The sequence below is a fragment of the Pseudophryne corroboree genome, chromosome 4, assembly GCF_028390025.1.
Source record: "Pseudophryne corroboree isolate aPseCor3 chromosome 4, aPseCor3.hap2, whole genome shotgun sequence".
Classification (NCBI taxonomy): domain Eukaryota; kingdom Metazoa; phylum Chordata; class Amphibia; order Anura; family Myobatrachidae; genus Pseudophryne; species Pseudophryne corroboree.
In genome coordinates, this window is record NC_086447.1 from 61,115,243 (window position 1) to 61,131,020 (window position 15,778).

A 15,778-nucleotide genomic window follows, 5' to 3' on the forward strand; every position below is an offset into this window, starting at 1 on the left:
CTCCTCCAAGCCTCAGTTAGATTTTTGTGCCCGGCCGAGAAGGGTGCAATCTAGGTGGCTCTCCTAAAGAGCTGCTTAGAAAAGTTTAGCTTAGGTTTTTTATTTTACAGTGAGTCCTGCTGGCAACAGGATCACTGCAACGAGGGACTTAGGGGAGAAGAAGTGAACTCACCTGCGTGCAGGATGGATTGGCTTCTTGGCTACTGGACATCAGCTCCAGAGGGACGATCACAGGTACAGCCTGGATGGTCACCGGAGCCTCGCCGCCGGCCCCCTTGCAGATGCTGAAACAAGAAGAGGTCCAGAATCGGCGGCAGAAGACTCCTCAGTCTTCTAAAGGTAGCGCACAGCACTGCAGCTGTGCGCCATTTTCCTCTCAGCACACTTCACACGGCAGTCACTGAGGGTGCAGGGCGCTGGGAGGGGAGCGCCCTGGGAGGCAAATGAAAACCTATTTGGCTAAAAAATACCTCACATATAGCCTCCGGGGGCTATATGGAGATATTTAACCCCTGCCAGAATCCACTAAAGAGCGGGAGACGAGCCCGCCGAAAAAGGGGCGGGGCCTATCTCCTCAGCACACAGCGCCATTTTCCTTACACAGCTCCGCTGGTCAGGACGGCTCCCAGGTCTCTCCCCTGCACTGCACTACAGAAACAGGGTAAAACAAGAGAGGGGGGGCAAAATAGTGGCAAAAATTATATTATAAAAGCAGCTATACAGGGAGCACTTATTATAAGGCTATCCCTGTCATATATATAGCGCTTTGGTGTGTGCTGGCAAACTCTCCCTCTGTCTCCCCAAAGGGCTAGTGGGGTCCTGTCTTCGTTAAGAGCATTCCCTGTGTGTCTGCTGTGTGTCGGTACGTGTGTGTCGACATGTATGAGGACGATATTGGTGTGGAGGCGGAGCAATTGCCAAATATGGGGATGTCACCTCCTAGGGGGTCGACACCAGAATGGATGCCTTTATTTATGGAATTACGGGATAGTGTCAACACGCTAAAGCAGTCGTTTGACGACATGAGACGGCCGGACAATCAATTAGTGCCTGTCCAGGCGCCTCAAACACCGTCAGGGGCTGTAAAACGCCCTTTGCCTCAGTCGGTCGACACAGACCCAGACACAGGCACTGATTCCAGTGGCGACGGTGACGAATCAACCGTATTTTCCAGTAGGGCCACACGTTATATGATTTTGGCAATGAAGGAGGCGTTACATTTAGCTGATACTACAGGTACCACTAAACAGGGTATTATGTGGGGTGTGAAAAAACTACCTATAGTTTTTCCTGAATCAGAAGAACTAAATGAGGTGTGTGATGAAGCGTGGGTTGCCCCCGATAAAAAGATGCTAATTTCAAAGAAGTTATTGGCTTTATACCCTTTCCCGCCAGAGGTTAGGGCGCGCTGGGAAACACCTCCTAGGGTGGACAAGGCGCTCACACGCTTATCTAAACAAGTGGCGTTACCCTCTCCTGAGACGGCCGCACTTAAAGATCCAGCAGATAGGAGGATGGAAAATATCCAAAAAAGTATATACACACATACAGGTGTTATACTACGACCAGCTATAGCGACAGCCTGGATGTGCAGTGCTGGAGTAGCTTGGTCAGAGTCCCTGATTGAAAATATTGATACCCTGGATAGGGACAATGTTTTACTGTCTTTAGAGCAAATAAAGGATGCATTTCTTTATATGCGTGATGCACAGAGGGATATCAGCACACTGGCATCACGGGTAAGTGCTATGTCCATTTCGGCCAGAAGAAGTTTATGGACGCGACAGTGGTCAGGCGATGCGGACTCAAAACGGCATATGGAAGTTTTGCCGTATAAAGGGGAGGAGTAATTTGGAGTCGGTCTATCAGATTTGGTGGCCACGGCTACAGCCGGGAAATCCACCTTTTTACCTCAAGTTACTCCCCAACAGAAAAAGACACCGACTTTTCAACCGCAGCCCTTTCGTTCCTTTAAAAACAAGAGAGCAAAGGGATATTCATATCTGCCACGAGGCAGAGGAAGGGGGAAGAGACAGCAACAGGCAGCTCCTTCCCAGGAACAGAAGCCCTCCCCCGCTTCTACAAAAGCCTCAGCATGACGCTGGGGCTTCTCAAGCGGACTCGGGGGCGGTGGGCGGTCGTCTCAAGAATTTCAGCGCGCAGTGGGCTCACTCACAGGTAGATCCCTGGATCCTGCAGATAATATCTCAGGGATACAGGTTGGAACTAGTGACAGATCCACCTCGCCGTTTCCTGAAGTCTGCTTTACCAACGTCCCCCTCCGAAAGGGAGACGGTCTTGGAAGCCATTCACAAGCTGTACTCTCAGCAGGTGATAGTCAAGGTACCTCTTCTACAACAAGGAAAGGGGTATTATTCCACTCTATTTGTGGTACCGAAGCCGGATGGCTCGGTAAGACCTATTCTAAATCTGAAGTCCTTGAACCTGTACATAAAGAAGTTCAAGTTCAAGATGGAGTCACTCAGAGCAGTGATAGCGAACCTGGAAGAAGGGGACTTTATGGTATCCTTGGACATCAAGGATGCGTACCTCCACGTTCCAATTTACCCCTCACACCAGGGGTACCTCAGGTTCGTCGTACAAAACTGTCACTATCAGTTTCAGACGCTGCCGTTCGGATTGTCCACGGCACCTCGGGTCTTTACAAAGGTAATGGCCGAGATGATGATTCTTCTTCGAAGAAAAGGCGTATTAATTATCCCATACTTGGACGATCTCCTGATAAGGGCAAGGTCCAGAGAACAGCTAGAGATGGGATTAGCACTGTCTCAAGAAGTGCAAAAACAGCACGGGTGGATTCTGAATATTCCAAAATCCCAGTTAATGCCAACAACTCGTCTGCTGTTCCTAGGGATGATTCTGGACACGGTTCAGAAAAAGGTTTTTCTCCCGGAGGAAAAAGCCAAGGAGTTATCCGAGCTTGTCAGGAACCTCCTAAAACCAGGAAAGGTGTCTGTACATCAATGCACAAGAGTCCTGGGAAAAATGGTGGCTTCTTACGAAGCAATTCCATTCGGCAGATTCCACGCAAGAATTTTCCAGAGGGATCTGTTGGACAAATGGTCAGGGTCGCATCTTCAGATGCACCAGCGGATAACCCTGTCTCCAAGGACAAGGGTATCTCGTCTGTGGTGGTTGCAGAGTGCTCATCTATTGGAGGGCCGCAGATTCGGCATACAGGATTGGATCCTGGTGACCACGGACGCCAGCCTGAGAGGCTGGGGAGCAGTCACACAAGGAAGAAACTTCCAGGGAGTGTGGACGAGCCTGGAAACGTCTCTTCACATAAACATTCTGGAACTAAGAGCAATCTACAATGCTCTAAGCCAGGCAGAACCTCTGCTTCAGGGAAAACCGGTGTTGATCCAGTCGGACAACATCACGGCAGTCGCCCATGTGAACAGACAGGGCGGCACAAGAAGCAGGAGTGCAATGGCAGAAGCTGCAAGGATTCTTCGCTGGGCAGAGAATCATGTGATAGCACTGTCAGCAGTGTTCATCCCGGGAGTGGACAACTGGGAAGCATACTTCCTCAGCAGACACGACCTTCACCCGGGAGAGTGGGGACTTCATCCAGAAGTCTTCCACATGCTGGTAACCCGTTGGGAAAGACCAATGGTGGACATGATGGCGTCTCGCCTCAACAAAAAACTGGACAGGTATTGCGCCAGGTCAAGAGATCCGCAGGCAATAGCTGTGGACGCGCTGGTAACGCCTTGGGTGTACCAGTCGGTGTATGTGTTTCCTCCTCTGCCTCTCATACCAAAAGTATTGAGAATTATACGGCAAAGAGGCGTAAGAACGATACTAGTGGTTCCGGATTGGCCAAGAAGGTCTTGGTACCCGGAACTTCAAGAGATGATCACGGAAGATCCGTGGCCTCTACCTCTAAGGAGGGACTTGCTTCAGCAGGGTCCCTGTCTGTTTCAAGACTTACCGCGGCTGCGTTTGACGGCCTGGCGGTTGAACGCCGGATCCTAAAGGAAAAAGGCATGCCGGAAGAAGTCATTCCTACTTTGATTAAAGCAAGGAAGGAAGTAACCGTGCAACATTATCACCGCATTTGGCGAAAATATGTTGCGTGGTGCGAGGATCGGAGTGCTCCGACGGAGGAATTTCAACTGGGTCGATTCCTACATTTCCTGCAATCAGGATTGTCTATGGGTCTCAAATTGGGATCTATTAAGGTTCAAATTTCGGCCCTGTCGATTTTCTTCCAGAAAGAATTGGCTTCAGTCCCTGAAGTCCAGACTTTTGTTAAGGGAGTGCTGCATATACAGCCTCCTGTGGTGCCTCCAGTGGCACCGTGGGATCTCAATGTGGTTTTGGACTTTCTAAAATCTCATTGGTTTGAACCACTAAAAAATGTGGATTTGAAATATCTCACATGGAAAGTGACCATGCTACTAGCCCTGGCTTCGGCCAGGAGAGTGTCAGAACTGGCAGCTTTATCTTACAAAAGCCCATATCTGATTTTCCATTCGGACAGGGCGGAACTGCGGACTCGTCCGCATTTTCTCCCTAAGGTGGTGTCAGCATTTCATCTGAACCAGCCTATTGTAGTGCCTGCGGCTACAAGTGACTTGGAGGACTCCAAGTTACTGGACGTTGTCAGAGCATTGAAAATATATATTGCAAGGACAGCTGGAGTCAGAAAATCTGACTCGTTGTTTACATTGTATGCACCCAACAAGATGGGTGCTCCTGCGTCTAAGCAGACGATTGCTCGTTGGATCTGTAGCACAATCCAACTTGCACATTCTGTGGCAGGCCTGCCACAGCCTAAATCTGTAAAGGCCCACTCCACAAGGAAGGTGGGCTCATCTTGGGCGGCTGCCCGAGGGGTCTCGGCATTACAACTTTGCCGAGCAGCTACGTGGTCAGGGGAGAACACGTTTGTAAAATTTTACAAATTTGATACTCTGGCTAAGGAGGACCTGGAGTTCTCTCATTCGGTGCTGCAGAGTCATCCGCACTCTCCCGCCCGTTTGGGAGCTTTGGTATAATCCCCATGGTCCTTTCAGGAACCCCAGCATCCACTAGGACGATAGAGAAAATAAGAATTTACTTACCGATAATTCTATTTCTCGGAGTCCGTAGTGGATGCTGGGCGCCCATCCCAAGTGCGGATTATCTGCAATAATTGTACATGGTTATTGTTAACTAATTCGGGTTATTGTTGTAGGGAGCCATCTTTCAGAGGCTCCTCTGTTATCATACTGTTAACTGGGTTTAGATCACAAGTTGTACGGTGTGATTGGTGTGGCTGGTATGAGTCTTACCCGGGATTCAAAATTCCTCCCTTATTGTGTACGCTCGTCCGGGCACAGTACCTAACTGAGGCTTGGAGGAGGGTCATAGGGGGAGGAGCCAGTGCACACCACCTGATCGGAAAGCTTTACTTTTTGTGCCCTGTCTCCTGCGGAGCCGCTATTCCCCATGGTCCTTTCAGGAACCCCAGCATCCACTACGGACTCCGAGAAATAGAATTATCGGTAAGTAAATTCTTATTATCACTTCCTTATGCCTTCTCCAGGTTAATTCATCTGCCCCAGTGTCCCAAGGGTTCATACTGGAGTTTCCAGACGTTTCTCCTCACCAATTTTTCAAATTACCGTTTCTCCTCCGGACGGGGAGGTAGTATGTGACGCAATACAAGGGTTGCATCAGGATCAGGTCATTGGCCTGGTTTTCCCTGTCACAACAGGGAGAAGGCTTTTATTCAAGCCTCTTCGTGGTCCCGAAGCTAGACTGCTCGGTCAGACCAATCCTAATTCTGAAATCCCTAAATTTCTACTTAAAGAAATTCAAATCCAAGATGGAATCTCTCAGGGCAGTGATTTTCCAATTTGGAAAAAGGATTTTTTTTTTCCCATGGTCTCAGTAGACCAGGAACCAGTTGGTGCAAAACATTGCACTCTCCCTGACAGTTCTTCAACAACATGGTTGGTTCCTGAACTTGCCGGAATCACCGTTGGTCCCAATGACGCGGTTGTCGGTTTTGGGAATAATACTAGAAGAACTACAAAGTTTTTTTTCTTCCAGGAAAAGGCTCTGGAGATCCAGAGCCTGGTCAAACAAATTCCGAGACCAGCAAGAGTGTCAATTCATCAATACATTTGGTTGCTGAAAAAGATGGTTGCGGTCTACGGGGCCATTCAGTTTGGCAGGTTCCATGCCAGGGTGTTCCAGTCGGACCTGTTGGACAAGTGGTCCGGTTCCCACCTACACATACACCGGAGGATAATCCTGTCTTCCAAAACCAGAATCTCACTCCTGTGGTGGCTGCGCAGTTCTCACCTCCTAGAGGGGCGCAGGTTCGCGATCGAGGACTGGATCCTAGCGACCACGGATGCAAGCCTCCGAGGCAGGGGGGCAGTCACACGGGGGAAACTTCCAAGGAAGATGGTCGTTAGGAAACTTGTCACCGCATATACGGTCTAGAGTTAAGGGCCGTTTACAACTGTATTCTACAAACGAAGAGCAGAGCAGCAATGGCAGAAACCACAAGGATTTTCCGCTGGGCGGAAAAACATACAAGCGCTCTGTCGGCGAGGTTCGTTCCAAGAGTGGACCACTGAGAAGCAGACTTCCTCATCAGGCACGATCTCCATCCAGGAGAGGGGGGACCTCCTCCAAGTAGTCTTCGAAGAGGTGACATGTAGTTGGGATTTCCTCAAGTAGGAATGATGGCATCTCGTTTCAAAAAGAAGCTTCAGAGTTCCAGGTCAAGGGATCCTTAAACAGGAACAGTGAATACACTGGTGACACGTGGGTGTTTTCAGTCGGTATATGTATTCCCTACGTTGTTTCTCGTTCCAAAAAGTTCTGGGATCATAAAAAGGAAATTGGAGCGAGCCTCATGGTCCCAGACTGGCCAAGGAGAGCTTGGTATCCAGATCTCAGGAATTACTCATAGGAGATCCCTGGCTTTTTTCCTTTGCGCGAGAACCTGTTGCGGCAGGGGCTGTGCGTGTATTAGGACTTACTGCAGCTACCTTTGACGACATGGCGGTTGACCGCCAAATCCTAGTCCATACGGGTATTCCCACGGTATTAGTTCTCCACATTTATTCAGGCTAGAAAGGGGTAACGTATAAACATTAGTGCCGTATTTGGAGAAAATAAGTTTCTTGGTGTGAATCCAAGAAGACTCCTACGGCAGAGTTTTTAGCTAGGACATTTTCTACAAACAGGTGTGGATGCGGGCCTAAACTTGGGCTCAATTAAAATCGGCCTTAACAGGTTTCTTTCAGAATAAATTGGACTCCTTTCCAGGAGTTCAGACTGTCGTGAAGGGCGTGTTGCACATCCAACCTCCATTTGTGCCCCAGTGGCACCATGAGATCTTAATGGGGTGTTGCAGTTCCTTCAATCACTTTGGTTTGAACCTTTAAGTAAGGAGGAGTGAATTTCTTCACTTGGAAAGTGGTCGTCAGGTTGGCCTTGGCATACGCAGGGCGAGTGTCTGAGTTAGCGGCCTGGTCTCACAAGAGACCTTATTTGATCTTCCATGAAGATAGAGCAGAGTTGGAAACTCGTCTACAATTTCTACCGAAGGTGGTTTCTTCTTTCCACATGTACCAACCTTTTGTGGTGCCTGCGACTACCGACTCCTTCGCTTAGTCGAAGTCTCTGCATGTGGTCAGAGTTTTGAAAATTTATGTCGCCAGGACGGCTCCGTTTAGGAACATAGGCTCTGTTTGTCCTGTTTGCTCCCAATGAGACTGGGTGTCCTGCTTCCAAGCAGACCGTTGCGCGCTGGATCTGTGGTACGAATCAGCATGATCATCTCACGGCAGGATTGCCGTTACCAAAATAGGTGAAGGCCCATTCTACTAGAAAGGTGGGCTCGTCCGGGGCGGTTCACCGGGGAGTCTCGGCATTGCAACTTTGCCGAGCTGTTTTTAGCAAACGATTTGGCTAAGTAATACAGTTTAATACCTTGGCCGAGGTTGACCTCACGTTTGGTGATTCGGTACTGCAGAGTTGTCCGCACTCTCCTGCCCATTCTAGAGCTTTGGTATAACCCCATGGTTCTTGATGTGACCCCAGCATCCTCTAGGACGTATGAGAAAATAGGATTTTAATACCTACCGGTAAATCCTTTTCTCTTAGGATTCGGTACTGCAGAGTTGTCCGCACTCTCCTGCCCATTCTAGAGCTTTGGTATAACCCCATGGTTCTTGATGTGACCCCAGCATCCTCTAGGACGTATGAGAAAATAGGATTTTAATACCTACCGGTAAATCCTTTTTCTCTGAGATTCAGCAAAAAAAAAAGGCATAATAAACTATTGCGGTCTATGATTGATTTCATTTTAAAGTCAAGAGCGAGGTAGCAGCCCCAATTCATATCACAATACAGTACTAGATTTTTTTACTATATAATGTGTGTGTGTGTTTGTGAAACTTAGAAAATTAGAATATTACGTAAAATCAATTAAAAAAAAAAAAGTATTTTAAATACAGAAACGTCGGCCCTCTGAAAAGTATAATCATGCATATGTACTCAGTACTTGGTTTGGGCCCCTTTTGCATGAATTACTGCCTCAATGCGGCGTGGCATGGATTCTATCAGCTTGTGGCACTGCTGAGGTGTTATGGAAGACCAAGATGCTTCAATAGCGGCCTTCAGCTCTTCTGATTGTTCCATCTCATGTCTCTCATCTTTCTCTTGGCAATGCCCCATAGATTCTCTAAGGTCAGGCGAGTTTGCTGGCCAGTCCAGCACAGTAATCCCACGGTCATTGAACCAGGTTTTGGTACTTTTGGCAGTGTGGGCAGGTGCCAAGTCCTGCTGGAAAATGAAGTCAGCATCTCCATAAAGCTTGTCTGCTGAAGGAAGCATGAAGTGCTCTAAAATGTCCTGGTAGATGGCTGCGTTGACTCTGGACTTAATACAGCACAGTGGACCAACATCAGCAGATGACATGGCTCCCCAAATCAACACACTGTGGAAACTTCACACTGGACTTTAAGCATCTTGGATTGTGTGCCTCTCCATTCTTCCTCCATACTCTGGGACCTTGGTTTCCAGTCTGTGTTGATTTGGGGAGCCATGTCATCTGCTAGTGTTGGTCCACTTTAGAGCACTTCATGCTTCCTTCAGCAAACAAGCTTTATGGAGATGCTGACTTCATTTTCCAGCAGGACTTGGCATCTGCCCACACTGCCAAAAGTACCAAAACCTGGTTCAATGACCGTGGGATTACTGTGCTGGACTGGCCAGCAAACTCGCCTGACCTGAACCTCATAGAGAATCTATGGGGCATTGCCAAGAGAAAGATGAGAGACATGAGACGGAACAATGCAGAAGAGCTGAAGGCCGCTATTGAAGCATCCTGGTCTTCCATAACACCTCAGCAGTGCCACAGGCTGATAGAATCCATGCCACGCCGCATTGAGGCAGTAATTCATGCAAAAGGGGCCCAAACCAAGTACTGAGTACATATGCATGATTATACTTTTCAGAGGGCCAACGTTTCAGTATTTAAAATACTTTTTTTTCCCTCCCCCCCCCCCATTGATTTTATGTAATAATCTAATTTTCTGAGACTTTTAATTTGGGGTTTTCTAAGCTGTAAACCACAATCGTCAAAATTATACCAAATAAAGGCTTGAAATCTCTCCCTTTGCATGTAATGAGTCTATATAATATATTCGGTTCACCTTTTAAGTTGAATTACTGAAATAAGTGAACTTTTGTGCGATATTCTAATTTTCTGAGTTTCTCGTGTGTGTGTGTGTGTGTGTGTGTGTGTGTATATGTATGTATATATATATATATATATATATATATATATATATATATATATATATATATATATATATATATATATATATATATATAATGTGTGTATTTTATTATATCATCTACCCATTTGTTTTTGTGCTTATTTAGAGATGCACGCTATGATCTGTATACCGTGTCCATTTTCAGCTTGCCGCTTACAGATCCGGGCAGTATGCCTATTAATAGCTGCTAAAGTCTGTATTACGGTCACAGAGATGTATTGCTGCATGCACACATGTGACATATGGTATGTTTCGGGGAGGGGGGGGGGGGGGGCGATGATGTATCGAGCCCTGGAGAGAGATGACGTGGAGCCCACAGCTATCAGGACTTATTATGGGCAACGTGCAGAACAGATTACTTTGTATGAATTGCTAGATTGCCTCCTTAATATCACTTGGGTGTCACTGAACTTCTGCTTATTACTATGTGACGCCCCTTTATACGCTAGGTGCCACCTAACATGATGGATGCAGCGTGGGTGCCAGTAATCTGCTCTCATTGATGGGCTGCATCCCGGAGTCATTGCTACCATTACATTGATAAGTGAGGGAATGCTCTGGTCATTAATTCAGGGTACATTAATTATAATTGCAATCTTCATTGTACTGCAAACTCTTATTATAGCCCAGTATATGCAGTGTGGCGGGTGGTGATGGAAATGCCCACAGGTTACATAAAACACTACTGGATATTAGACTGGGATGGGCTGTGGGAGTGGGGTAAGCTCGGTAATGAGGGGTAAGCGCAGGAATATCGGGACGCAGGCATTAGGTGCTGCACATAAAGCAACATTCTGTCCATCTTAATGGACATTGGCTGTTCCTACTCTTCTCTTACATCACCCCATTACTACTTCCCATCTGTATGATGCCAGGGCTGTGCCACCCACTCTACCATCCTGCCATCACTACTCTCCTTCCGTATCATGCCAAGGCTGTGCCACTGACTCTACCGTCCTGCCTTCACAACTCTCCTTCCGTATCATGCCAAGGCTGTGCCACCGACTCTACCGTCCTGCCATCACTACTCTCCTTCCGTATCATGCCAAGGCTGTGCCATCCACTCTACCATCCTGCCATCACTACTCTCCTTCCGTATCATGCCAAGGCTGTGCCACCGACTCTACCATCCTGCCATCACTACTCTCCTTCCGTATCATGCCAAGGCTGTGCTACCGACTCTACCATCCTGCCATCACTACTCTCCTTCCGTATCATGCCGAAACTGTGCCACCCACTCTACCATCCTGCCATCACTACTCTCCTTTCGTATCATGCCAAGGCTGTGCCATCCACTCTACCATCCTGCCATCACTACTCTCCTTCCGTATAATGCCAAGGCTGTGCCACCGACTCTACCATCCTGCCATCACTACTCTCCTTCCGTATCATGCCAAGGCTGTGCCATCCACTCTACCATCCTGCCATCACTACTCTCCTTCCGTATCATGCCAAGGCTGTGCCACCGACTCTACCATCCTGCCATCACTACTCTCCTTCCGTATCATGCCAAGGCTGTGCCATCCACTCTACCATCCTGCCATCACTACTCTCCTTCCGTATCATGCCAAGGCTGTGCCACCGACTCTACCATCCTGCCATCACTACTCTCCTTCCGTATCATGCCAAGGCTGTGCCATCCACTCTACCATCCTGCCATCACTACTCTCCTTCCGTATCATGCCGAAACTGTGCCACCCACTCTACCATCCTGCCATCACTACTCTCCTTCCGTATCATGCCAAGGCTGTGCCACCCTCTCTACCATCCTGCCATCACTACTCTCCTTCCGTATCATGCCAAGGCTGTGCCAGCCACTCTGCCATCACTACTCTCCTTCCGTATCATGCCAAGGCTGTGCCATCCACTCTTCTCTACCATCTTACCATCACTACTCACATTCTGTATCATGCCAAGGCTGTGCCAACCACTCTACCATCCTGCCATCACTACTCTCATGTATCATGCCAAGGCTGTGCCACCCACTCTACCATCCTGCCATCACTACTCTCCTTCTGTATCATGCCAAGGCTGTGCCATCCACTCTTCTCTACCGTCTTACCATCACTACTCACATTCTGTATCATGCCAAGGCTGTGTCACCAACTTTTCCATCCTGCCATCACTACTCTCATGTATCATGCCAAGGCTGTGCCACCCACTCTACCATCCTGCCATCACTACTCTCCTTCCGTATCATGCCAAGGCTGTGCCAGCCACTCTGCCATCACTACTCTCCTTCCGTATCATGCCAAGGCTGTGCCATCCACTCTACCATCCTGCCATCACTACCACCTTCCGTATCATGCCAAGGCTGTGCCATCCACTCTACCATCCTGCCATCACTACCACCTTCCGTATCCTGCCAAGGCTGTATGATTCTGAGTCGGGCGTTGCAGTGTCCGTGTCTGTCTCTTGCCGGTATTGCTTCTGCGACTTTATATATAACTGCGTCTGCATGTGCGAGGACTGAGAATTGCAGGAAATACAGGATAACAGTCGGTATATAAGTCTATGTATTCATTAAGAATAAGTCCAGTATTTGTTAACATTCATTTATATAGCGGCAGCAGTAGTGATTATACCCAGCATATTACAGCATGGGAGAAGTGGTACTGTGCAGGTGTGGGGGTGATTATCAGCATTCAGGTGCAGCCTTCATACAGAATGAGCAGATACTGAGATCTGCCTGAGGAGTGGTACTGTGCATCTGCTCAGTGACTGTGAATGACACTTCTGTAGCTGGGATCAGGCGTGAGTGTTCCCTGGAAGCTGTCCAGTTTCCTGGAAGCATGCTGGGCTGCAGGTGGAATGCTATTCGGGAAAGAGCACAAGGGACGTGTTGCAGGCAGCAGCTCATTACCAGATGACTGCGCTGCAGATGAGGCTGGGCTGGGAAACGTGCGCTGTTCTCTGCTCCATTCTCTCCACCCCTGTCCCCTGACATATGGGACAACACCTACCCCTTCACAGGCTCCAATTGGCCGGTTATGGAGGATGTGTCCTATAAGAAGCCAGGCACACGTTTGGTCTTGCTAGAAACATCACACCCAGCAAGTGAGGTAAGGCTGGAGATATGGCACTTTATTCTCAGAGATAAATATATATATATATTTAAAGAAAATGCCCATTTGGTGTGATCTTATGATCTTAACTGAACTGCACCTCTAGATCATAGGTCTGCAAACTCGGTCCTCATTACTCCACACAGTGCAGGTTTTGCAGGTGCACAGGTGTATTAATTACTCACACATTTTAAAAGGTCAGCAGGTGGAGTTAATTATTTCACTTGCGATTCTGTGAGGAGACTTGGAAAACATGCACTGTGTGGGGTCCTGAGGACCGAGTTTGCAGATGAATCCCCTGTTAGCAAGGGTTCCAAAATAGAATATAATACAATATCTGAGGGCGCTAACTGTTAGAGAGATCCAATAATTATTGCCCTCAGATATTGTTATATATATGTATTAGTTACACCTTGCTCAGGAATTCCTAGATGTGCTTTATTTAAATACCACCGATCTGGGAGGGTATTCATTTTATTTTTGAAAAAAGTGGCATGGGAATGGGATGGCTCAGTGGGTAGGAACTTTCTATGGTGAACTGATTTAAAAGAACTCTTTTTTGTTTGTCTTTTTTTTTTTTGTGTGTCCACAAAGGGTTAATGTGTGTGTGTGTGTGTGTGTGTGTGTGTGTGTGTGTGTGTGTGTGTGTGTGTGTGTGTGTGTGTGTGTGTGTGTGTGTGTGTGTGTGTGTGTGTGTGTGTGTGTGTGTGTGTGTGTGTGTGTGTGTGTGTGTGTGTGTGTGTGTGTGTGTGTGTGTGTGTGTGTGTGTGTGTGTGTGTGTTTGTTAAGTATCCCTTATCCAAAATCCCACATTTTTGGGTCCCCTACTGAGATACTGACATATATATTATATATTATGTGTATATATAGATATATTATATAATAGACATATATATGTGTCATTATCTCAGTAGGGGAACCAAAAATGTGTGATTTTGGATAAGGGATACTCAACCTGTATGTATGTGTGTGTATATATATATATATATATATATATATATAAAAAAATTATTGCAGAGATGGTCTAGTTGAGTTCATGCTTTATTGTACTAGATGTATATATCATTGAAAATTAATATTTTTATTTCTACATGATTAATATCACATGGTCAATGAGAAATCAGTGTATGTATGTTACAAAGCAGAGTGAGCCGGTCACCTTCCGCTTGCAGGACAGGCTGCCACAGACAGTGCAATAGTAATGCTGTACAGTGCATGTCTCCTGGCCGGAATACAGTCTGATGGCAGTGTACTATGTGTGTGTATTGCACTACGCTTCTACTTGGAATTGACTCTTCTGCCTTCAGACAAGATGCCTTGTGTGAATAACGGCAGGTGTGGTGCACCGTGTAATGGGAAGGAGAGGGGCTGCTGGTGATGCACAAAGGGTGTAAATTATTCGGCATTATTGCTGGGAAAGAGCCACCTTGGTAATGCACTAATTACAGACAGGTTCTGTGACTAATAGCCAGCCCGGAACAGATTGTCTGCAATCCATCAGTAATTAAAGGGATGCGCGGATTTATCTTGCGTAACCTCCGGAGCACTATAATCCTGACATGTAGACTGGTGCAAACTGGTGCCCTTATACCCACATCTCCTAGTATTCCTGTACTAGAGCGTGCTTCAGTAACGTGTTCTAACACTGATCCGGTATCACTGTACAGCAGAATGTGACTCTCCAGTTGTTGGACCTGGAAGGCTATGATGGCACTTGTAGTTCCACAAGTGATGGAGAACCACTAACTGTATTTTATTGGGTTGTACTTTCATTGAAATGGGTTTGCTGGCGTCTGATTAAAGACTACAAAGTGAAAGGTGTCTGGCCTAACCCCAGTCTTATCATTTCAGTCATCTGAATTTAAATAGCCTTTGTGTTATATGGGAGAGTACTCTGCCCTGGGTCATACCTGTGGTGCGGACACTGCGAGGCTGATACAAACCACAAGACCCCCTTTTAACCATCACTTGTCTGAGTTGGGATTACGTGATCCCCCTGCATCCTCCTAACGTTTCCTGCTGTGCCACGCAAGCAATCTGACACCAAGGGGGGGCTCTCTCATCCGCAGAGTAACACTAGTGCAGGCTGAGAACATGTCTGTAGCCTGGCTCCCACTCTGCAAACTCTCACATCCAAACTTGTACATGAATTGGTCTGTAATCCATCCCATCCTGTGGTGTAGCTAGTCTCCCTGTGGTGTAGCTAGTCTCCCTGTGGTGTAGCTAGTCTCCCTGGTGCACAATCTGAAGACCAACCAACCACAAGACAACTTTTTCGGTATTTCATGCAATTTTATTTTTACAGCATATAATACAGCCCCTATACACTGTTATACAGCCCTGTGGCATAATATACAGATGGGTCCACGGTTATCTTGGCTGGTTTGCTGCGCCTAGGCACAACATGACTTATTAACATAAACCCTTCATCTATTGTTCTCAGCTGCAATACAATACAGAGAACAATACAGCAGGGGATTAAGTCATTACAGCAGGTGATTAAGTCCGATTGCCCAGTCTCATTTAATCCTATTAAAGGTCAAGATAAACATGGACCCATCTGTATACCGCTTTTGCCCATTACAGAGACTGCGGCTCCAGTTGGTGCTCTCGCACCTGTATGTGTAAATGTTGGTTGTCAGGCCATTAAAGTGTCTGTTCCTCTCAGTTTCCTGTTCCAGAGATGTCTGTGGTGAGGACGTTGACCAGAGGGGTGACTCGGGTGCTGCAGAGCCCTGTGTGCGGGTGTCAGGCGGTCACGTCTGTCCGTTTTATTGGCTTCTCGCCTCGCCAGGTGACGTCGGATGCCAACTTCCACTCTGTGTCCTTCTCCGAGGCGGACCACCCTCGTGTGCTCATCACTGGTATGTGATTACACCAAGATGGCCGGCTGAG

At 47.4% G+C, this 15,778-nt stretch overlaps 1 protein-coding gene across 3 annotated transcripts in view; it reads left to right on the forward strand.

Moving 5' to 3' along the window:
- LOC134908879 (L-threonine 3-dehydrogenase, mitochondrial-like) overlaps positions 1-15,778 on the forward strand; it is a 35,317-nt gene that overhangs the window by 4,605 nt on the left and 14,934 nt on the right. The window contains exons 1-2 of one of the 3 annotated variants that reach the window (XM_063915090.1): positions 12,722-12,880; positions 15,552-15,747. In XM_063915090.1, coding sequence (XP_063771160.1) covers positions 12,809-12,880; positions 15,552-15,747 — 268 coding nt within the window. In that variant the 5' untranslated portion in view covers positions 12,722-12,808. Of the gene's footprint in view, positions 1-12,721; positions 12,881-15,081; positions 15,162-15,551; positions 15,748-15,778 lie in introns of those variants that run through there. The other 2 variants (XM_063915092.1, XM_063915091.1) reach the window with 2 other exon arrangements.